The sequence below is a fragment of the Phyllobates terribilis genome, unplaced genomic scaffold (genome assembly GCF_046119375.1).
Source record: "Phyllobates terribilis strain yellow unplaced genomic scaffold, ASM4611937v1 Scaffold_1__5_contigs__length_1240528914, whole genome shotgun sequence".
In the NCBI taxonomy this organism is placed as follows: Eukaryota; Metazoa; Chordata; class Amphibia; order Anura; family Dendrobatidae; genus Phyllobates; species Phyllobates terribilis.
Genome location: NW_027362761.1, coordinates 883032952 through 883057991, shown reverse-complemented (window position 1 = coordinate 883057991; position 25040 = coordinate 883032952). Strand labels below are relative to the sequence as shown.

General features: G+C 41.4%; 1 protein-coding gene across 1 annotated transcript in view; it reads right to left on the bottom strand.

Moving 5' to 3' along the window:
• Positions 1–6600: 6600 nt before the first annotated feature.
• Positions 6601–25040, bottom strand: part of PRSS12 (serine protease 12) — a 356030-nt gene continuing 337590 nt past the window's right edge. The window contains exons 12-13 of the mRNA XM_073639827.1: positions 12086–12366; positions 6601–9556 (exon numbers count right to left, since the gene is read on the bottom strand). Of these exons, the coding sequence (XP_073495928.1) occupies positions 9249–9556; positions 12086–12366 (589 nt within the window). The 3' untranslated portion in view covers positions 6601–9248. The remainder of the gene's footprint in view (positions 9557–12085; positions 12367–25040) is intronic.

Sequence of the window (25040 nt, the reverse complement as noted above, 5' to 3'; positions counted from 1 at the left end):
GTGGACAAGTAAAAGACCATTTCCTCCTAGCCATGAGAAAGCTAAGAGGTTGAATTTCACCATCTGCAAGTTCTTGGCTACAGAAATGCTGCCTTTCCGCCTGGTGGACACAGAGGATTTTCGAGACCTTATGTCCGTCGCAGTGCCCCAGTACCAGATGCCCAGTCGGCACTACTTCTCAAAGAAAGGTGTGCCTGCGCTCCACCAGCATGTTGCACACAACATCACCGCTTCTTTGAGAAACTCTGTGTGTGACAGGGTGCATTTCACCACAGACATTTGGACGAGTCGGCATGGACAGGGGCGTTACATGTCGCTGACTGGGCACTGGCTAACTATGGTGACAGCAGGACAAGGGGCTGCTGTCCAAGTTTTGCCGTCCCCACGAGTTGTGCGTCAATCCTCTTTATGTCAAAGTTCCTCCACTGCTTCTGCCTCCTCAACCTCCTCTCGGTCTTCCACCTGCACCCAAAGCCTGTCTGGTCATGCCACAAGCTTTCTAACTGCGCAGAAGGGATCCTGCACACCTCCTTACTATGCTGGCAGTAGGGCTCAACGTCATCAGGCGGTTTTTACATTGAAATGTCTGGGAAATGTGAGTCACACAGCTGAGGAGTTGTGGTCAGCTCTGGAGAACCAATTTCATGAATGGTTGTCTCCACTGGACCTGAAACCAGGGAAGGCCGTGTGCGACAATGCTGCAAACCTGGGTGCGGCCCTTCGCCGGGGCAATGTCACACACGTGCCTTGTATGGCTCACGTGTTGAACCTGGTTGTCCAGCAATTTTTAGCCCACTATCCCAGACTAGATGGCCTTCTGCAGAGGGCACGGTCGCTGTGTGCTCACTTTCGCCGTTCGCATCCCGCAGCTCAGCGACTTACATCTCTACAGAAGTCGTTGGGCCTGCCACTTCACCGGCTAAAATGCGATGTGCCTACCCGGTGGAATTCAACTCTGCACATGTTGCATCCACTGTGGTAGCACCGACAAGCCCTGGTGCAATACGTTCTGACGTATAGCCTGGGCCAACGAGATCCAGAGGTGGGGCAAATCACGCTGGAGGAGTGGTCTCAGATCAGGGACCTATGCACCCTTCTGCACAGTTTTGAAATGGCAACGAAGATGTTTAGTGCTGACGATGCCATTATCAGCATGACTATTCCGGTGATTTACATGCTGGAGCACATGTTAAACAGAATTCGGAGTCAGGTGGTGGCACAAGAGGAGGTGGAGGAAGTAGAGGAGGAGGAGTTGTATGCGGAAGGGCTAACATCTGCAAGGTCCAGACGGTCGGCAGCACCAAGGCGGCAGGCATGTGAGGGTGGGGGAGATGGTTTTACCAGGGCGCATGGTAGCAGCCAAACTAGTGAGGAAGGTGCAGGAGCCCAGGAAGAAGTGGAGGACGAACTGATGGAAGACTCATCAGATGAGGGAGACCTTGATCACATTAGTCAACGCCTAGAGACGATGGTACAGGAGTATCTCCAAGTAAACATTGAAGCCACGACTGTGTCACTGGACCCTTGCTCTTTTTGGGCTTCCAATCTGGATAAATGGCCAGAGCTAGCCACTTACGCCTTGGAGATCTTGTCATGCCCCGCAGCCAGCGTTCTGTCTGAACGTGTGTTCAGCGCTGCTGGTGGTGTGCTGACAGATAAGCGCACGCGGCTCTCCACTGATAATGTAGACAGACTCACGTTCATAAAGATGAACAAATCATGGATCCGAAATGACTTTTCTACCCCTGTGTCATCCTGGGGAGAGTAAAAGCTTGATGATTGGTTAAAATCACCCTACCAACCGTTTTAAGCTTTCAAATTACTAATCATGTTTATCTGTATCTTGGCTGGAAAATAATTTGGGCTTTGTAGCAGTGTGCAGCACTGATTCTATTAGGCCATCTATAATAAGCTCCACCAGATATAAAATTGCTAATCATGTTTATCTGTATCTTGACTGGAAAATAATTTGGGCTTTGTAGCAGTGTGCAGCACTGATCCTATTAGGCCATCTATACTAAAGCTTCACCAGATTTAAAATTAATAATAATTTTTAGCTGCATCTAGCCCGGAAAATAATTTTGGGGCTCCGAGATGCGCAAGACACATAAGTGCCTTCTTGCTGCACTACCTGCAGCATAACCCTCATATTGTCAGAATTCAAAGTAATCATGACTACTGGGTTGCCACACTCTTAGATCCCCCAAACTTTTCGATCAACCTTTTCATTTTAATAAAGACCAAAAAAATGGTCATTTTTTAAATTATAAGCATTAGCAGGTTGTTAGAAACTGAAATCAAACAGTTTTCAACTCTAAACTTTATTCTAGGTGATGTTACATTTTCACATAGGACCCCTTGTTCGAAAGGAGCTTCTGAACTCTCTCATCCATTGAATTTGTCAGGTTTTGGATGGTTTCTGCTTCAATTGTTTTGCATGAGGACAGAATACCCTCCCAGAGCTGTTGCTTAGATGTGAACTGCCTCCCGCCATCATAGACACTCCTTTTAATGATGCTCCAAAGGTTCTGAATGGGGTAGAGGTCAGGGGAGCATGGGGGTCACACCATAAGTTTGTCCCCTTTTATGCCCATATCAGCCAGAGATGCAGATGTTTTATGTGCAGCATGAGATGGTGCATTATCATGCAGAAAAATGATCTTGCTGTGAAATACACGGTTCTTCTTCTTGAACCATGGCAGGAAGTGCTGTTTGAGAAAATCCACATACATTATGGAGTTCATCTTTAGCGCCTTCAGGGATCCTAAAGGGGCCGACAATCTCTCTCCCCATGATTCCAGCCCAAAACATTACTCCACCTCCTCCTTGTTGGTGCTGTAGCCGTGTTTGCGTGGGGTGTCCATCAACCAGCCATCCTCCACTCCATCCATCTGGACCATCGAGCGCTGCACGGCACTCATCCGTGAACAAAACAGTTTTGAAATCAGTCTTCATGTAATGTTTGGCCCACTGGAGCCGTTTCTGCTTGTGTGAAGTGGATAGAGGAGGTCGACAGGATGGCGTATGCACAGCTGCAAACCTCTGAAGGACCCTGCATCTTGTTGTTCGGGGGACGTTGGAGGCACAAGCAGCTTCAAAAACTTGTCTGCTGCTATGACAAGGCTTTTTTGCCGCTGCTCTTTCAACCTGACGTAATTGCCTGTAGGAAAGAGTCCTCAATTTGCCCTTATCAGCACGCACACGTGTGTACTGTGAATCAGCTACATACTTCTTGATTGCCAAGACACTTCATCCTGATCATCGCACAATGTTGATTGTAGTCATGCCTTGACCTAAACACTCCACAATTTGTTGCTTCTCAGCAGCCGACACATCCTTTTTCTTTCCCATTTTGGCAGAAAATGTAGGCTGCTTAATAATGTGAGACAGCCTTCTTAAGTAGTCTTGCCTTTCATTGGACACACCTGTCAAACTAATTAGCACAGGTGTCTGCAATTGCTTACAGTGATATAAAGAGCCCTGACACACATCACCATCAATGAGTTTAACTGACAAACAAATTCTTCCCTTATCACTCCTAAACACTTTTTGCATAATAATTTGGAACACAGTGTACATGTGCTTTTCCACAAAACACCAGTGGTTCACGTAGTGAATCTTACAGTTCTAACTTGCCAACCGTGGTCTGTATGGAGTTGTTCAATAAAGGGCCCAAAATTAAGATAACATAGATGGGAGAGGTCTCTATGAATAGGAATTCCTAAGTATTTGATACCCTGTGAGGGCCAGGCAAAGGGAAAGTTGGACTGGATGGAATCCTATATGGATTTGGGGAGGGAGACATCGAGGGCCTCAGACTTCGCTGCATTGATTTTAAAATTTGACCATATAACAAAGTGATCTATTTCAGCCATAACAGCATGGATGGATATATGTCATTGAGTGATATATACTAGGACATCATCAGCAAATAGAGAGCACTTGTACTCGGTGCCTCCCACCTCAATCCACCTAATATTGGGGTTATGGCGAATTGATGAGAGCAGGTGCTCCGTCACTAGGATGTATAAGAGAGGGGACAGAGAACATCCCTGCCTTGTCCCATTGGTGATTGTGAAAGGTGATGAAAATGTTCTGACTCGCCCCCTGGGCCTTTGGACACCCGGAGCCGGACCCTTTTTGGTGGATGCTGGTGGTTGTAGTCTCCGTGGCGGCAACCCGGTTCCGTGGCTCAGGGCGGTCAAACCAGTGGCGGAACTATTTATGTGGTTTTGATGTTTAAATGTCCGACTACGCCACCCGTGGATTGCGGTCAGAGTGAACCGCCGCTCCAGGGCAGACTGCTGAGGCTGGTGTTGTGGGTGCAGCAGAGCGTAGCTTAACTCCCCACGGGAGGAGTATAGCCTCAGGGCAGTGTATGCGGAGGATGGGGGTGATGGTGCAGGGCAGCAGCAGTAATGACACGGAGTCAGTGATGCAGTCCAGGGCCTTTACTCACAGTTCTTATTATCCAGACCACGTCTGCAGGTAACGACTGCCCACGTCGTACTGTGCTCACCAGGTGAGGGGCTCAGACAACTCCCAGATAACTTTGGAGTGCTTCACAGGACCCCCTTTGTGTGTCCTTTGTCTGGCCTTTCTTACCAACCCTTCTGTCCGGCTGCCTCGGGCCTCCTCTTGGTAAACTTGGCGCCAGTTTCCCTGACCCTATGTGGTGCCTTCCTAGCGGGTGTAGCGAGGGGCTGCGCCACATAAAATGTCACAGCCTCCTGTTTCTAGCTGAGGGTCGTTTCCTGCCTCCACTAGTTTCGGGGACCGGTCTCCCCCTTTGGCCTGACCCCTCCACGCAGGTGGATTCGGGCGTGCGGTGGCGACTCGCCCGTCCGCACCCCTGAGATCCCTTCGTTCCTCGTTCCTGGAGCCTTCTCCGCTCCTCTTCCTTCTCCCTCTTCCAGGCCTGGGCCTCTGTTACTAGGCCCGCCTCCGGAGCAGAGCTCATGCAGAGCCCCTGCTCCCTGCCACTTCTGCTCAGACTTCTCTGCACTGAACTAAGATGGTGCCCACCTTTTATACTCCCTTCTCAATGCACCCAGGAACTGCTTCCTCCCTGCTCCTGCACTACAGGGTTCCCCTTCCTCAGTGTTCCCTCCCCCCACTCCAGCCAGGGACAGGGACTGTCGTGCCCATCTCAGGGGCATATTGGTCGCCCTGCCCCACGGCAATGTGGTGTAACGCATGCAGGTGTCGGGTCCTGATCCACACTCCATCCTTACCTGAGAGTGAGATATCACACCTCTGGGTGAGGTGCAATACCTCTGTAGCAACCGAGCCCTCAGGGTGCTACAGTTCCATTTATCTTCAGCCTAGGTGACGTATTGCGATACAGGGCCGTGATTTTGGCTATAAAAGGGTCCCCTAGACCCCTACCCCAAGCTTTTTAAGAGAATCATATATGGCGTGCCAGGAGACTCTATGGAATGCTTTCTCAGCATCCAACGAGAGTATCTAATTACAAATTTTTAACTGCATCTAGCCCAGGAAATACTTTGTGCCTAGTAGCAGGGTCTGCTAGTCAGCGGATTATCCCGGCTGTTAAGCAAGCTACACCACCTGTAGTTTGGACACTTCATTTTTTCAAAGGAAATGCTTCGGGACCACGGGATACTCAGTGAAGAGCATCAGGAGGCACCCCAAGGCATAGGGGCTCGGACTGGCAGTAGGATGCCTTGCGGTGGACAGCCGAGCTCGATCCTTATAAAAGCTTTTTAACTGCAGCAGTTTTGGTGGACGCTACTGGAGCTGGAATTACGCGGCTGCTGGCATGAGACTTGCCCTCCAATAGATCCTTGTAAATGGATTTAAAGTGTATTTATTCAAATTAGAGAGACAATTTAAATTAAAAAGCTTAGAGCTGCCTCCACCACAGGGGGGCTCGCTCGACCCACCAGCGGACAGGCACCAGTATTGGGAGAGGGGGGCTGGCCGTCAGGGTTCACCGCGGCTCTGGCACAAACCCGGCGACACGGAGGTGGCACGGGCAGGAGCGGACTGAACGTGTCGGCTTCTCACTTTTTGGATTTTAGAAGGGCATGACATGCCTATATCTGTGTCTCCCCCTCCTTTTACTCCTCCACCTCTTTTCTTTTCGCATGACTATATGTACTTGTCACTTTTCCATGTGTTAGTTGTGTCTTCTGAGCAGTTTGTCAGCTTTTGGACACCTTTGAAGGTGTTTTCTATGTGTTTCTATGTGTTTTTGTTTGCCTGCCATTGGTTTTAACGGTGTTCGAAGGTGTTCGACGAACAGTTCGACGAACAGTTCGGCGAACACACGGGTGTTCGACGAACCGAACCGAACTCGAACACTACGGGGGTGGCTCAACACTAGTGCTCAGTGTTGGAAGCAAAGGCAGCCTTATTGCTTTCAACCACTTCACATTTCTCAGTAATAGTCCTAAATGAAGATATTCAGTGTAAAGACTCATCCTGCCATATAATCTTGAGAAATAAACACACACACGTGGTTAGAAATAGCCTGATTAGGTTTTTATACAATTTAATTGATTGAAATGTTTACACCCACATTTTTTTTCAACACTATAATGAGATTCTGCAAGGCAAGCAGGTGCATGGGATGCTTTACTTCGCTTATCTTAAAGAGAAATTTCTAATTTCTTGTACACAAATGTTTTTTTCAGACTTATTAAAAATTTATTTCTCAGTCATTGATGGGAAAAATAATTCTCACATTTTCAGTTACAATTAGGTTCGACCTTAGGCAGATCCAGTCTTGTCTCCTGCAATGAAATGAAAAGCTGGAGAAATACAGGTATAATATATGCTACAGACAGGAAGTGGCAACTAGGAGGCAACACTCTAGGACCTTCAAGTTTCTTGATGCGTTTTTTGTTGCAGATTTGAAGCAGTGTTTTTAACGTGATTTTTATGGTACAGAAAAGCTTTTATTCTGCACTTAAAAAAAACATTTGTTCATGAATTTCTTTGGATCGCAGCATGATGTCTAGCTTTTGAGGATCTTTTGGTCTACTTCCCTTATTTAAGTGATTTCTTTATTGAGAACAGATGTGGCAGTAATCAGGCCTGCGTATGGCTAGGGAAATTTAACTCAGCTTCACAAAGATGTTAAAAACCACAGTTAATTTATGTTTTAAGGGGGTGGGGCAATCACTTTTTCACACAGGGCCCTGTAGGCTTGGATTTCTTTATCCCTTAATAATAAAGACCTTCATTTAAAAACTGCATTTTGGGTTTACTTGTGTTTTCTTTGTCTAATATTTAAATTTATTTTATGATCTGAAAAATTTAAGTGTGACATACATGGAAAAGATTAATAAATCAAGAAGGGGGCAAACACTTTTTAACATCATTGTAACATCTTCTATTCCTCTATGTGTTTCTGGATCAGTTCTTTTAGTTTAAAGTACCTTTGTAGAATGGTAACCTGTAAGCAATCTTTATTGTCTATGTAGAAGCTAGATGGGCCAACATAGGCTTAGCCTTGGGATCCCTTCTCCATTTTTTTTAAATGCATGCATTTTGGGCTAAAAATCATTTTTGAAATACCATTTATTTTTATTTTGCTCAGGCATCAGAGTTACAAATTCTGCCTTCAAAAGGGCTCACGGTTAGCTTGCTCTGCAGCTAGCTATGTACTATAATATACAGAGGCTGTAGAAGTCAAACAATCAAAAATTGTTAATGAAACCCTATTACAATTTTTTTTACACAAAAAAGTATGAATTTAAAAAAAAAATCCCCATAGGAATCTACAGTATATAGTTCAACTTTTTGCATATGGTCCATGTAAAATGCTATTCTTTAGCATTGGGGTAGTTTCCAGGTACCCTACTACAGTGCATGAAGTAGTAGAAAAGGTGCATAACTTCAAAAGTTATTCTTATTTTGGTAGTATGCAAGCACCATTGATAACATCAGTATAGGTTTTGAAGTTCTAAACAATATTTAGGAAGTTATGAGGTGAATTCTTCTGCATTAATTTAGCAATTCTAATGTCTTGACCAAGAAGAAGTAAATATAATTGTGATACAGTATTCAATTGTACAAGACAAGCGGCAATTCACATCACAACAACTGGATGCACAAACATAGAAAAATAAAATACAGTCACCTTGTGACAGAGTATCACAAAATTATGTAATCATGTTTTTTTCAATACTGGTCATCTTGTACATTTTAGTATATGTTGAGACAAACGCAAAATAAGGAAGGACACATCTGTATATGCAAACACAGATATTAAAGATAGCTTGTCCTGAAAACATGGAAAATACCATTAATGTACAGGACATACATAGATTGTTTCAATTTCGTGCACAACTTTTTAACTGAGTAGTCTAACGATTGAAATATTTTTGTGCTTTTATGTATTCTGCACCAGCCAAAACTATGCGAGTACCCAAATATACAGGGACATGGAATAATTAATTAGGAAAAAGATCTACACAGTTTAATTTTTTTTTACTTTAATAAAAGCTGAATTTAGCTAAAATTGACCATTCTACAGCCCACTAGAGATGAGCTCAAAACTATACGCTTTTGGTGCCCACACACATGAGATAGCTGTCAGTCGAACACTATTCGGGCCAACAGCTATTTCTTCCTACTGCTGCACACAAATGTATGCCCAAGCTGAACAGTTACATGTTTTTTATAAGGAGAGGGCAGAAAGCAGCTGCCAGGTACCTCTGGCAGCAGTTTTTTCTCTCCTAGCAAGAAAAGAATTGGACGTCTAACATTCAACCACCCGATCCTTTTCTTCACTAACATTATTTATCGGTAGAGAATCAAGAGGCCTCCAGATAGTCAACTGATCCTGCCAAAACCAGCAAGTTCAACTAACTTTATTTTTAATGTGTATGGGGACCTTAACATCAATTAAAATAGTAAAAAACCTGTGTGTACACAGCATAAACAGATCATATCACTTTAATCAATGAACTATTAAACAACTTATTTAGACAGAAATAAAAAAAAATAACATGTCTGAAAATGTTTATTTGTGGAAGTTCCAAACCCTGTTTCTCTAGACATTGTCCTTATTATTGTACAGCCTGTCTGGCTGCCACTTGGCATCTCTTTTCTAAAGTCTCCCTAAAAGGAAGGTAATACAGTCTGTATGATGCAGCATATAGCTAGCTGTGCAAAGGTAGAAACATTATGCCATACTCCTGAGGGTCTTGCTGTGAAGGTAACATACATGAGAATTTGGTCTAGCTTCCTTGGAAACATGTGAATTCTTCAGTGGTCTATAAATTGGTCAAACTCTTTATCCATGGTATAAAAGAAGACACTCTTGTGTATACTCCAGGAGAGTCTTTCATCCCACATCCATAGCCCCAAGAAGTTACCCCGAACACTACCCAGCTTCCTCCAGAACGTTCACAGACCAACGGGCCACCACTGTCTCCTTGACAGCTGTCTACGTGCTTCTGCTCTTGAGGGCTTCCTGCACAAAGCATCCTTCCTGTAAACCGACTCCTGTACCTCTCTTCACAGATTCGCTTGGGTAGTAATGTCACTCCAGCTTGTTGTAAAGTCCTTGAATATGCTCGACCTATAAGTGCATACAAATATCAGACATATGGTTTGGTAAATGTGTTTCGATATCTATTATAGTCTATACAAGGTAGAGATGTGGCTTGTCTAGTACAGATGTTTTTCCAGGGATTTGAGTCCCTGCAGGAGGTTGAAAAGGATAGTTTAGAAAAGCATTAGACAGAACAGAGCTGTCAGTGACTGATGCACTTCCATAACAGGCACGACTTCTACAATCACTACTGTGACTGACAGCTCTGCTTCTAGGGATATTTTACGGTATTTACTGTCAGTCTGGGAGCTGTACGATGAGAACTATTTATGTATTTTACTTAAAAATGTTCAGCTAAAAAAAATGTAACTTCCATCGATTACTTGTCATCTAGGCCTCAAAATGCCATCCTGGCATTACTCATGTACACACCTCAAATGTTACCTATCCATCATATTTTCAAGGTTGATGTCTTAGTTTAATACATGCCAAGATGGGATCAAACATTATTATATTTTAATTTGCCTGCGTCTCCGTAGTCTTACCGAATAATTACATTGCTGATTCCCTTTGTACATAAAAATTTCAATCGTATTAAAAAAAAAAAAAAAAAATCAGATACATAATATAAATTGGGAGTCATTGATCAAAACTAATGGAGAAACGGTGTTTGTTGCACACAGAAACTAATTAGAGCTGAGCATTAACCCTTTCCTAATATGGCTATTGTTCAATTTTGCATTTTCGTTTTTTTCCCCTTCTACTTCTTCCAAGAGCCATAACATTTTTTATTTTTCCATCTACATGGACGTATCAGGGTTTATTTTTTGAGGGACAAGTTATACTTTTGAATGATGCCATTCAATTTATCATGTGATGTACTATAAAGTGAGAAAAAAATTCCAAGTGTGGCAAAATTGCTTTAAAAAGTGCAATTCCACAATTGTTTTTTGTTTTTTTATTTACCATGTTTACTATACGGTAAAAATTAGTTGGCAATATGATTCCACAGGTCAGTGTGATTACGAAGATACTAAGCATCTATAGTTTTTTTTATTTATGTGTTGAAATAAAAATTGGATATTTGTAAAAAAAACTTTTGCTTGTGGTATCATATTCCGAGACCCGTAATGTTTTACATTTTTGGTTGATGGGGCTGTGTGAGGGCTTATAATTTGAGCTGATGTTTTTATTGATACCATTTCATGGTAGATACAATGTTTTGATCGCATTTTACTGGATTTTTTTGCAGTGTTGCGGCGTCCGAAAATACGTAATTCTGGCGTTTATTTTTTTTTTTTATTACGTCGTTTACCGATCAGGTTAATTAGTATTATATTTTGATAAATCGGATTTTACGGACATAATAATACCACACGTGTATTTTTTTATATATTTATTTATTTTAAATGGGGCAAAATTTGAACTTTTATATATTTTTATATATATATATATATGTGTATATACAGTACAGACCAAAAGTTTGGACACACCTTCTCATTTAAAGATTTTTCTGTATTTTCACGACTATGAAAATTGTACATTCGCACTGAAGGCATCAAAACTATGAAATAACACATGTGGAATTATATACTTAACAAAAAAGTGTGAAACAACTGAAAATATGTCTTATATTCTAGATTCTTCAAAGTAGCCACCTTCTGCTTTGATGACTGCTTTGCACACTCTTGGCATTCTCTTGATGAGCTTCAAGAGGTGGTCCCCGGAAATGGTTTTCACTTCACAGGTGTGCCCAGTCAGGTTTAATAAGTGGGATTTCTTGCCTTATAAATGGGGTTGGGACCATCATTTGTGTTGTGCAGAAGTCTGGTGAATGTACAATTTTCATAGTCATGAAAATACAGAAAAATGTTTAAATGAGATGGTGTGTCCAAACTTTTGGTCTGTACTGTATACAGCATGGGAGAGCTATTATACATCATGGGAAAGCTATTCATAAAATACTGTATTTTTCGGATTATAAGACTCACTTTTTTCCCCTGAGTTTGGGGTGAAAATGGGGATGCATCTTACAATCCGAATGTAGCTTACCGGGTAGGAACGGCTGCAGTGGAGTCCTAGGAGACAGGGTCGCTACTGCAGGAAGCTGGTGGCGGCCGCAGGACTGTGGTGATGCTACAGGCCCCAGTCTAAGAGGAGGGGTTGTTCAGTGGTGCGAGGCGGGCTCCAGGCTAAAAAATGTCAGGAGTCCTTGCACTTCCCATCCTTTACACTGAGGCGGAAAATGGCCGTCGGAGGCGGCGCATGTGCAGATTGAGATCTTGGCTCCCGAGATCTCAATCTCCACATGTGTTCCCGCAGGCGGCCATTTTCCTGAAGGCCACCACAGTGAAAAGGATGGGAAGTGCAGGGATTCCCAACATTTTCTGAAAGCCCGGAGCCCGCCTCGCACCGCTGAACACCCCCTCCTCCCAGTCCTGGGCCCACAGCATCGCCTCACTCCTGCTGCCAATACCGCCATCAGCTTCCTGCAGCAGTGACCCTGCCTCCTGGGACCCTACTCCGAATCTGCAAAATATGGTAATAAGATTTTACCTGTATCGCCCCATCCTGTGATATAACAGTTCGATGCTGTTTTTTGAGGTCTTTCTCGTCGCATTGGTAAACAGGCTGGTAAGACATGGGTGCTGAACGATACACACTGTTCAGTAGAGCCATGTAGTCTTATAAGAGCTATGTCATAGTCACTTCCATCAGGTCTGTAATCTTTGTGTATTATGATCTGCTGGATTCCCATGTCCTCTTCATACTCCTCGGGGACAAGTGTGTGATAATCTCCCACTCTTATCACATAACTGCGAGTGTTGTTACCATACCTAGAAAATGACATTAGAAAGCATAGTTAGATCTTGTGCAATGGATCAAAACCACTGATTGGTTGGTTTACAGATAGTCTGACACATTTTGATAAAAATGTGTAAAAAGTATCACAAGTTCTTAGAAGTGTAGAAATAGTAGAATTGATGTATATAGTGTTTGCGGATTACTGTTGTATAGTATTTATATTTATATGTCTGTACTTGAACCTGTGTATTAATATAGTAATACTGTAGGTACTGCTGTTTGTCATATAGATTTTCAGGGGAGAGAGGACATTTTTCTTGCAAACAAAACAATAGGTTAGCTGTGCCAGAAAATGTATTGCTTTTATACAGCAAAAATTGCTGTGGCTGAAAATCAATTCCATACATCTGGATGGGATAGTTTTGGCAGCAAGCATGTGAAATTTTGCAATCACCCTACTGAGATACATGGCGTACACCCAAAAGTCTACACACGTGATTATACCTATATGCACCATTATTTGTTTGCTAAATTTTTCCTTTGCAGGTTCTAATTTGGGATTTGGCTTACAATTAGTGACAGAAAATATAAAACAAATTTCTGATGTGTTACAGTGACCCAGTCTTCATTTATTTTCTCATTCTGCAGCCAGAAACATAAAGGTTATAGAAGGCCATCAGTGTAGAATTTTGTAATGAAACCCAACAGCAATAAACATTTTAAGTCCAAAAAATATTAATTTACATCAATAAAATCTTCCTCTGAAGGTGTCCATATCCTTAAAATAGCCCCCTTCCTTTACAGATAGCTCTGTTATTGTACTCTGTGAGTGGCACAGTTATGGGCCACAGTTGCATCTGAAAAATTTGGCAACCCAGACCACAGTCGTCAATTATTTTTTGGACACACGTGTTCATACAATGGCTTTCCTTGTTCTTTTAGGAATGTGCATATTGTAGATTCAGACTTAAGACAGCAAAACCATAAAGGAACACATAAAAACAAGGAGTGAAGAAAAACGGGTAACAATCCATAATATTTGATAAAAGTTACATACCTCCTTCCTTTTACTCTGATGACAACTTTTCATACCCTTAATATTCTTTCAAGGAGCAAAAAGTCACATGGAATGGCTTTCCAACAGTCTTGAAGGAGTTACCTAGAATGCCTTTCCAACAAACTTGAAGCAATTCCCAGAGGTGCTGACTGAGCAATTTTTGACAGCTTTGCCTTCACTATATGATCCAACGCATCCCAAACCATTTTAATTAAGTTGAGATCAGGTGATTGTGGAGGCCATGGATGTCACCTGATGCAGCTCTTCATCCCTCTAATTTTTGGTCACATAATCATTACATAGCCTGGAGATGTGTTTAAGGTCATTGTTCTGTTGCAACACAAATGATGGTCCCACTAAGTGCTAACCAGATGGCATGGCATGTAGTTGCAGAGTTTTGGGGTAAGCGTGCTGGATAAGTGTGCCTTGAATTTGGAATAAATCACCAACAGTGTCACCAGCAAAGTACCCCCACACAATTAAAGCACCTCCTCCATGATTCACCGTGAGCCCACACATGTCAAACCATCCACTCACCTTTAGGCTACGTTCACAAGTTCAGTAATTGGTCAGTATTTTATATCAGTATTTGCAAGCTAAAACCAGGAGTGCGTGATAAATACAGAAGTGGTGACTTGTTTATATTATACTTTTTCTTGGATTGTTCCACTCCTGATTCCGGCTTACAAATACTGATGTAAAATATTGACCAAACATGGCCTTACTGTGTTTACAAAGATATGGCGGTTGGTACCAAAAATCTCAAATTTTGATTCATCAGACCGCAGCTCAGATTTCCACTGATCTGATGTCCAGTCCTTGTGTTTCATGGTCCAAACAAGTCTTTTCTTATTGTTGACAGTCCTCAATAGTGACTTTTTGCAGCAATTTGACCATAAAGGCATGCTTCTTGCAACCTCCTCTGAATAGTTCATGTTGAGATGTGTGTACTACTTGCTGTCTGTGCATCATTTATTAGGGCTGTCAATTTGCGTTTTTTGAGGCTGATAACCCTGATGAATATATCCTCACCAACACAGGTAATTCTTGGTCTTCTCTTCCTGGAGATGTCCTCATGAGAGCCATTTTTATCATAGTAATTGATGGTTTTAATAAGAACACTTGAGAGTACCTTCAAGGCTCTAGCACTTTTCCAAATTGACTGACCTTCATGTTTTAAAGTAATGATGGACTGTTGTTTCTCTTTACTTAATTGAGGGGTTATTGCAATATTCTTTCTTAGAACACTTGAGGAATAGAGCTCAGCAGTGTATTATACTGTGTACCAACACTACATTTGCAAAACACATCTGATGGTCACAAAAAAATCTGAAGGCCAGTGATTCTACAAAGGAACTCTTGTCAAAGTATATTTATTCATTGGAAGTTATTGCAAGTGACTAACTTTGCACCTCTGCGATGCACGGATAGGGTGCTGGGCATCCCGTCTAATCAAATAGGAGGGGTGTGTAATAGGATGCTGACCAGGCACGGTGCCGCGAGTGTGTGAATTGCACCCTATTGCAAGTTTCATCTTGTGCAGTTTTAATGCTGGGCTGTCGCTCCTCCAGTGAGAGGGGATGAGAGTGATTGTTCATCAGCATTCTGCACCTGTGTTACCTCCTTCTTACAAAAGGGGGCCGGCTGCGTCCTGGTGTGCATTTTTCTTGAACCCTTGGCTGGTGAGCACCATTGCCTTTTTGCTGTTTTCTAATTTGACTTTGGAATTTTTTAAAAATTTCTGTTTATTGTTCTGTCTATGCTGCTTGTTTTCAAGTAACTAACTGACAGCTACTTTATAGAATGCCTAGGGGCAGTAAAGATATCATCAGAGTAAAAGATGTGTACTCTGAGGAATCTACAATTTAACACATACTGTATTTTATTTTGTTTCCCAAGTGTTTCTTTACTCCTTGTTTCCATAGTGTTCATTCATGGTTTTGCTGCCTAGAGACTGGATCTACAATGTGCCCTTTCCAATAAGATCCTAGAAAACGATTGCATGAACAGGTGTGTCCATACTTTTGAATGATACTGTACAATAAATGGAATAGCTCAGTAATTATAGTTGACGTTGTTAAAGATGAAAATGTTTGTGATTGAATTAATTAGATTTTAATGTTATCACAACCCCTTGACCCTATAAATAAACTGATAATTATGATGAATCTGAAACTAAAGACGTTTCCTTACAAGTAAGCCTCCAGAATGTAGCAAGTTTGGACAGTGTTCTCAGTCTGTTAGCAACATATTATATTAAAGGAAATGATCTAAGTCATGGAATGCTAACTACTTCCTATCGCTGAAGAACTTCTCACTATCAAGTAATGCCCTGCCAGGCTTCCATACTAGTGTGTGGGGGTGGTTTACATATGTAAAGAAAGGCATTTGGCAGAAGTTTTCATTTCGCATGCCAAGGAATAAATATAACTTCAATGAACTGATTGCTCTGCAATGTAATAACTAATATTTATCAAAAACTATTTCTTTCAAAATCTGTATCAACTAGACATCAAATTGAATTATATTTTATCCCCAAAAGTATTACATTTACAGCAGAAAAAAAACTTTTTAACAAGAATATATAGTATACCGTATTTCTGCGTAAGTGATTTTTACCTTTTCTATTGTTATAAAAATGACATGTTCAGCATTTTCCCATGACCCATGAAAATTACTAAATTGTACATTTTTTATTTTCTACAGAGACTACTTTAGCAAGCACAATAGGTTAATTTTTTTATGTGCCTCTCTTTATAGCACCAAAGTATACAATAAATGCAGCACTCCCAAAAATTAGATATAATTACATAACTGAAGTAGCAAAGGGGAAAGTATAAAGACATATATTAGGCTTTGTATGCTGCTCCTCCTACAACTTTATGGATTTTAATACAAGAAAAGTTCACCTGCTATTCCTAGAGAAGAAAACTTTAAATGTAGTCTCAATTTATAATGAATATAGAAAAAAAGAAAGTGGCTTCTAATATAGTAGTCTATGTGTAAAAACATACTTTAAAGCATATTTGTCATTAGTATTAAAACTTGCATTTTAATTATGCATGCAGAGCTGCAAGTTTAGTGCTCAGTGGGCATTACCTATGAATCATGCTCTTTCTCTCTGCTACCCTTCTCTCAATGTTTCGGCATGTATGTTTCTGAGTTTACTCCAAACATAAATGTGGATTCTCCTCAAGAATATATAAAAGGCTGTAAATAGCATTAACCTGTCCTGATCATGGGCAGACTGACATCATCTGTATAATTTTCAGAAATTGGTTTGCCATTGCCAAGAAACAGGAGACACATGGAGTGTCATATGATTACACGATTAGAATGCACACAGGAATTGCTTGTAGTTTGAACCACCAAGACGCATAAGATATTTTTAATCAATACTATTTATAAAGTTGATTCTTTTTTTGGTATGAATCAGAAAAAAAAACATGATTTCAATGGCATACAAACTTTGTAATTTGCTTCCACATACTCTACCTTAAAAAAAGTAAAATCTAATAGTTTAATTCAATAATTCAATAACCAGTGTAAGTTATAAAATAGGAAGTTTCAATGAAGTGCAAATTTTGCAGGTAAAATTGTTTCTATTTTTTGTGTCTTAATATTTTGATACAAATAATGAGATGTTGAACAATCCAATTTATTTAAAAGTTTCCCAATAATATACTCTCTATTCGGTTAGCATGATTTCTCTCTGCTGGGTTTTTATTCTGCTGATAGAGAGAATAGTGTATTATGCTGTGCTGTTTTACATAAGAAAATGGCAGAATCCTGATGGATCAATGTAATTCATCACATTTATTATGGATGTAGAAGCTGAACTTGTGATTCCAGTTCACATTGTTTGCATTTTGCATTATGATAAAGTCTTGCTCTAAAATGGATAATAATCTTGTGATTTATCAACTTTCACATAATATCCCATAATGGCAAAGATAAATTACATTTGTAAAATTTGTACAAATTTATTAAAAATGTTTTTACAACTTTACTGAAGTCCAACTGTGGTATGTATAGTTGATTGGACATGCTTTGAAAAGCTGCTTACCTGACTTTGCTGTGAGTGCATGTCAGAGCAGTTACTAAAAATCACTATGGCCTCTACAATTTTTAATTGGAAGAAATTCAGAACCACTGTGACTATTTAAAGTTGGTCTAAAGGTCAAAGTGAGGAATCAGAAGAGCCAGAAAGGTTACCAATTGTAAATGGGAGAACTTTCCAGGTGGACATCTATCTCTGTTATACTCCATCAATCAGATCTTTATATGATAGCCTTCTTGGGGTATTCCAAAAGTCAAGTAAAGCACTCTCAGAACATGAGAAGTACCATTCTCTGTTTGAATGAAACCAAGATTCAATATGCAAATTGCCTCTTCGGATAAAAAGAGGACTTGAACTCTATAGCGCCACCTATTGGAAGCAGCAATCCTACAAGTCACAATCAACCCTTTAACAAGTCGTACAATATGACTTAAAGCCAAATCAGAATCTCAATTTACATACACAATGTTTCAGGCTGTTGGCCCTCATCAGTGAAAAGTATGAGAACTGATTTGGCTAGGTGAGAGGCTCTCTGGACTGAGGTCTAAGGGGTAACGTTTCTCCTTGTGGAGAGTGACACACCGGCTCTGGCATGTAAAGGTAAGGAGGCTTATTCACCGTGCAGTGCTCCTCTGGGAAATTTAATATGCAAATTGCTTCTTCAGAGAAAAAGAGGACTTGAACTCTATAGCGCCACCATCAACCCTTTAACGAGTCGTTGGCCTGAACGACAAGGCTAATGTTTTGAGAAAATTAGTCACGGCTCATCTTCTGGACAATTCTATCACTCTGGTGAGGCATGGTCACGGAACCATAATGCCATTGGGCTATTTTCAGCTTCAGCAACTAGGAAACTACTCAGGATTAAGTAAAAAATGAACAGATTGGAGAAATCATTGATGAAATCCTGTATCCGAGCTCTCTTGACCTCAGAGTGGAATAAAGAATTATTCCAACATGACAACTAACCCGAGCGCAGTCAGCCACGACAAGACATGAAAGCCAGAGCATATACGTGAACCAGATCAAACAAATATCTCAGGACATGAAAACAGCTGTGCTTTGGCGCTTCTTATTCAGAGCTTGAGAAAATCAAAGGAAGAAAATCCCTAAATACAAGTGTGCCAAGCTTATAGTGATACCCAAGAGACTCTAATCAATGCAAAAAAGGACAGATTAATAATCTAGATCCTAAAGTTGACACTTCCACCGCAGATGGGTAGAATATACATTTTTGGATAATATAAAAAATAGCTTTTTGGCTTAAAGGCTATACATTTTTAAAAGATTATTTATTATTTATTAACATTTTGCCATATACACGCTCCTCTAGGCACACCTAGGCTAATCAGGTTTTAACGTAATGCAATATTCTTTTCTCTGCATCTACAGTCTTATCAACCAAACACTAAAGCACCATTAGGAGCAATTATACTTATCTTACTCTATTAAACATGCCCATTGCGTTTATAAAACCATGAGACAAGACTCACTTATGCTTTTATCTGTGGCTTATTTTAGATTTTCCTGAGGTTTTATACCAGTTTGTTTGTAATTGTGAGATTGCTCTTCAGCTTTCAGGCTCTCTGTTGAATTTTCTATTGGCACAATATAGCGATCCCGATCTGGAAAGTGATGTAATCATATTGAAAAACTGTGCTCCAGGAATAAAGGGTTAGCGAGGCTAGATGCTATCTCTAACAGAGGATTACTATATCTTATTATCATATACCAAGTTGGCACCGCTTCTTTTATCATTGCTGTGGATGAGGATGATCTCTATCTGTGAAATATCCAGTGCTAATAAAACAAACCATAAGTCATGGAGTAACCTATATTTTCCAAAGAATGATTATCTGCTGCACAAAAATATGTTAAAGCTTAGTATGTCTTGGCATCACCTTGTGGCATAAAACGAAATAAAATCAATCAGGCTAAAACTGGCATCGATTCGGAAAGCAAACTACACAAAAAATTCGCAAGAATTTCTCAGAGAGCTGCTGCCCATGAAAAATTACTGCTGTCATTAGGTAATAGTAACCAGTCCTGAAAATATTAATTTCATGTAATCACTGTCTGGATAGTAGCCAGGATTAAGTCAAGGTAAGGAGGAAAGGGGGAAACATAAGTCCAATGTGCAGAAATAATTAAGCTTCAATGTACACATGGGATCAAACCCTGCGTCGTCACTCAATGTAAAAACAGTTGGAGTCAGATTTTCAGTCCATGGCTCAAATTTTTGCTGCATAATAATTTACGTTTTACGGAGGACTACACTTTTACAACCTTCTATAAAGCTTTGAGGATTATTTTAAGTACATATAACAGCCAAGAGGTATCTCTTAAAATATAACCTTTAATAAATCTCTAAAAAAACATTTATACCACCAATATCTGATACTAGCTACTCATTACATCTTATTCACATCAGGACGGACAGATATGACCTCTTAGATAACACATCAAAAAAGAGGCAAAAGATGTCAAAAATAGACAAAAATAGACAAATAGACCTAAGACATATAATATCTAATTAGCCCCTTTAGGATGTACACATATAACCCTTTAGATAACGAATACCAAAAGGCCAATAATTTCAAACCAATGCTGGTCAATAAATGAAAAAATACAGTGCTATCAAACGTTAGTGATATGTGTGTGGATCTCACCCATTTTTTGCATGTGGGCATCATTCAGAGTTCTTCATCCCATTCAGTTGATTTGTTCTTTAGAAGAAATCTACCCTGTCGTGCCCCTGGTGTTAGCTCCCGCCCTAACAAGGGCAGCACCCAAGGATATCTTACAACATCACCCACAAACAAGTCCCTCCCGACGCGTTTCTTCCTCCTTAGGGAGGATTCATCAGGGGAGTGTATTTTGCATTTTGGGGAGCACTAGCAATACATAAGAGCAAAAAAAGTGACTCTGTGCTATAAATTGCCAAGTGACTTAAAAAACGTAACTTAATGAACCTCACAATGGTGAGTGTCCATTTCAGTGGTACAGAGTGCTGTTGCCACTTTCCACTAACATCAGGGGCACAACAGGGTAGATTTCTTCTAAAGAACAAATCGACTGAATGGGATGAAGAACCCTGAATGATGCCCGCATGCAAAAAATGGGTGAGATCCACACTTATCACTAATGTTTGATAGCACTGTATTTTTTTCATTTATTGACCAGGATTGGTTTGAAATTATTGGCCTTTTCGTATTCGTTATCTAAAGGGTCATATGTGTACATCCTAAATGGGCTAATTAGATATTATATGTCTTAGGTCTATTTGTCTATTTTTGTCTATTTTTGACATCTTTTGCCTCTATTTTGATATGTTATCTAAGAGGTCATATCTGTACGTCCTGATGTGAATAAGATGTAATGAGTAGCTAATCAGATATTGGAGGTATAAATGTTTTTAGAGATTTATTAAAGGTTATATTTTAAGAGATATCACTTGGCTGTTATATGCTGTTGATACTGAGGACAACTCCTTCTAGATCTGAATGTTTGGCGCCGATAAAATAAAAAAAGATTATGCTCATGACTCGCCCAGGGGGATATGGGGGACTCGGTACTCGGGCCTTTACCTTCTTGGGATGTCACGGCAGTCGGCTCCCGGGCCCGTACCATGGGGTCACTCTTTAAAAGGGGCTTGTCACTCGATGGGATGAATATTAGTTTTGTCTCGTGTCGCCACCTGTGGTTCTTGGTAATGGGTACCAGCGCTGCTGCAGACCTCCGGGGGTGATGGGATGGCAGCTGGGATGTTTCTGCTCCCCACAGGCAGAGCGGGCCCCCGGGGCAGAGTTGATGGAAGGGATGCAGGTGAGAGGTGGCCCAGCCGGGCCAGGGGAGAATAACAGACACGCACACAGGGGGTTCGCTTCAGTACCTTTACTGGTGTAGACGGCAGGTACGGTCCAGGGTACTTGATAGAAAGGGTGCACTTCTGGACTCTCCCCAGTGAGCGGGTATAAGGCCTCCTGATCCATTTCTTCCTCTCACTCTGAAGCTTCTGACCAGCCTGGAACTTGGCCTAGCTTCTGTACTCTTTCACTCTCCTAACCTGTATGCTTGGTGGTAAGAACTTTCTTCTGGCTACCACTATTCCTGGATGCTGGGGCCTTCTTGGTTCCTAGTTCTTTAGATAATTGTAGCTTCAGGTTGACCAGGGGTTTAGAATCCTCCTGGTATACTGGTTGTTCCTACTGGGCATAGAGGACCCTGTAGGTGCGGACCCAGTGTCCGGCTTGTGTTCTGCGGTGAGCCTAAGATGCTCCTCTGCCCCCATAACTCCTCTCACTCTTCTCCTTGCCTCCGGCCCCGCTCTAGGCCCCCAGGGCTTCAGCACGTGCTTTAGGCCCTGGCTGGCCCTCAGCATAGCAGCTCACATGCTGCTTCTTCACTGATCTCTGTGCCAGCACACACACACTGACTGCCTAACTCCACCCTCCAGTATATACAGTACAGACCAAAAGTTTGGACACCTTCTCATTTAAAGATTTTTCTGAATTTTCATGACTATGAAAATTGAACATTCACACTGAAGGCATCAAAACTATGAATCAACACATGTGGAATTATATACTTAACAAAAAAGTGTGAAACAACTGAAAATATGTCATATATTCTAGGTTCTTCAAAGTAGCCACCTTTTGCTTTGATGACTGCTTTGCACACTCTTGGCATTCTCTTGATGAGCTTCAAGGGGTAGTCATCGGAAACGGTTTTCACTTCACAGGTTTGCCCTGTCAGGTTTAATAAGTGGGATTTCTTGCCTTATAAATGGGGTTGGGACCTTCAGTTGTGTTGTGCAGAAGTCATGTCGATACACAGCTGATAGTCCTACTGAATACACTGTTAGAATTTGTATTATGACAAGAAAAAAGCAGCTAAGTAAAGAAAAACAAAGGTCACTCAGTGCGAAAAATTGGGCAAACTTTGAAAGTGTCCCCAAGTGCAGTTGCAAAAACCATCAAGCGCTACAAAGAAACTGGCTCACATGAGGACCGCCCCAGGAAAGGAAGACCAAGACTCACCTCTGCTTCTGAGGATAAGTTTATCCGAGTCACCAGCCTCAGAAATCGCAGGTTAACAGCAGCTCAGATTAGAGACCAGGTCAAAGCTACACAGAGTTCTAGCAGCAGACACATCTCTTCAACAACTGTTAAGAGGAGACTTTGTACAGCAGGCCTTCATGGTAAAATAGCTGCTAGGAAACCACTGCTAAGGACAGGCAACAAGCAGAAGAGACTTGTTTGGGCTAAAGAACACAAGGAATGGACATTAGACCAGTGGAAATCTGTGCTTTGGTCTGATGAGTCCAAATTTGACATCTTTGGTTCCAACCACCATGTCTTTGTGCGACGCAGAAAAGGTGAACGGATGGACTCTACATGCCTGGTTCCCACCGTGAAGCATGGAGGAGGAGGTGTGATGGTGTGGGGGTGCTTTGCTGGTGACACTGTTGGAGATTTATTCAAAATTCAAGGCATACTGAACCAGCATGGCTACCACAGCATCTTGCAGCGGCATGCTATTCCATCCAATTTGCGTTTAGTTGGACCATCATTTATTTTTCCACAGGACAATGATACAAAACACACCTCCAGGCTGTGTAAGGGCTATTTGACCAAGGAGGAGAGTGATGGGGTGCTACGCCAGATGACCTGGCCTCCACAGTCACCAGACCTGAACCCAATCGAGATGGTTTGGGATGAGCTGGACCGCAGAGTGACGGCAAAAGGGCCAACAAGTGCTAAGAATCTCTGGGAACTCCTTCAAGATTGTTGGAAGACCATTTCCGGTGACTACCTCTTGAAGCTCATCAAGAGAATGCCAAGAGTGTGCAAAGCAGTCATCAAAGCAAAAGGTGGCTACTTTGAAGAACCTAGAATATAAGACATATTTTCAGTTGTTTCACACTTTTTTGTTAAGTATATAATTCCACATGTGTTGATTCATAGTTTTGATGCCTTCAGTGTGAATGTACAATTTTCATAGTCATGAAAATACAGAAAAATCTTTAAATGAGAAGGTGTGTCCAAACTTTTGGTCTGTAGTGTATATCCCTAACAGGGCTCCCTCTGCTGGTATGAGGTGGAAGGGTGGAGGTGTCTGTTATGTAATGAGGGCCTCTTGTGGAGAAGTCCGTCCATGCACCCTTTTGGGTCCTGTGGTACCTGTAATAGCAGGGTGCCACACTCACTTCTCATGCCAGCACCATTCTAGCGGTGTTAGCATTCGTGTTTCTTGTGTGGCTGTTATGACACGTGAGCACAGCGCCCAATCAGCGCTTGTGTCACTGTCCCCGACTTCGAACAAATCAAACATCAAGAGGAAATCAGTGAGCAGCCATAGCCCTGACTTCCTCTTGATGTTTGATTTCTCCATTGTCCAGGCGGGGACAGTGACGCAAGCGCTGATTGGGCGCAGAGCTTACATGTCATAACAACTGCATGAGGGCCCCAGGAACGCAAGTGCTGACACTACTGGAACAGTGTCGGCACGGGAGGTGAGTATAAGCTTTTCTATTTTATCGGGGCCAAACGTGGGTTATGAGAAGAAGCTGTCAAAGTAGTGGACAACTTGTTTAAAGACCCAATACATCCAGGACAGCCTATTAATTTTTATGAGAACTGTGTAATGTGCAAATAAGGAGAAACCTGTCAATCAAACTGAGCTTGGAGCAGGTAGTGGGAGAGGAGCAGGCTAGTGCATGTTAGTCAGTGAGCCTAGCAGATAACACTGTATAGAACACACTAGTGTAAAACATAATCTAATAGAATTGGGGAACCTGGTATTAGATCATGTCACAGTTAACACTCGGCATATATTTTCCACTAGACACCTGTGGCGAGTGCCTATGATGGCTTGAGTAAAGTAAGTACAGTACCATAGTAAGATAAGTGACATTATTATAAACATTCTCTGGCAAAATCAATTAGGAATACAGCCAAATATGATGTCAGGGCGCTATAACAAAGAAATAGCGGGCCTTTATTTATATGGATGAATTTGCTTTATGTGGAAGGGTACAAATTAGAGTAATCTACCAGAGGAACATAATGCAGGAGAGGTAATTTCTCTAAAAAGAGACAGAAAAGGTTAAAGGTTCAAAATGTTATTTGTATGTGAAGGCCTCATCCACAAGGCGCACAGAGGAACACGGCTCTTCCCGGGCTCTATGGTCTGCACTACAGATTTATATAGCAGTATAGAGCCCAATGGCAATATTTATAAGGGGAAACGATTCTACATTATGACATCCAATGCAACGTTTCACAACTTAAATTTTACAGATTACATATGAACCCATGAGAAAAGAAAAACCCTCTATGTACTCTTGTATAAAATCAGTAAGTGCAGGATGGGACAATATCTACAGATATGTACAGTACGGACCCATAATACAGTAGGAAAGTGGTGTGGCTCACTGCAGAAACATGGCAGACGCTTCTTCTGTGAGCTCTGCACTAACCATCAAAATCTTTCACAATCTGGTGGCTAAACATAGTGAATTGCCAAAAAAAAAACACCCATGGATAACTAAAAGGACTATCCATCATTGATTTAGGTGTATATCTTCT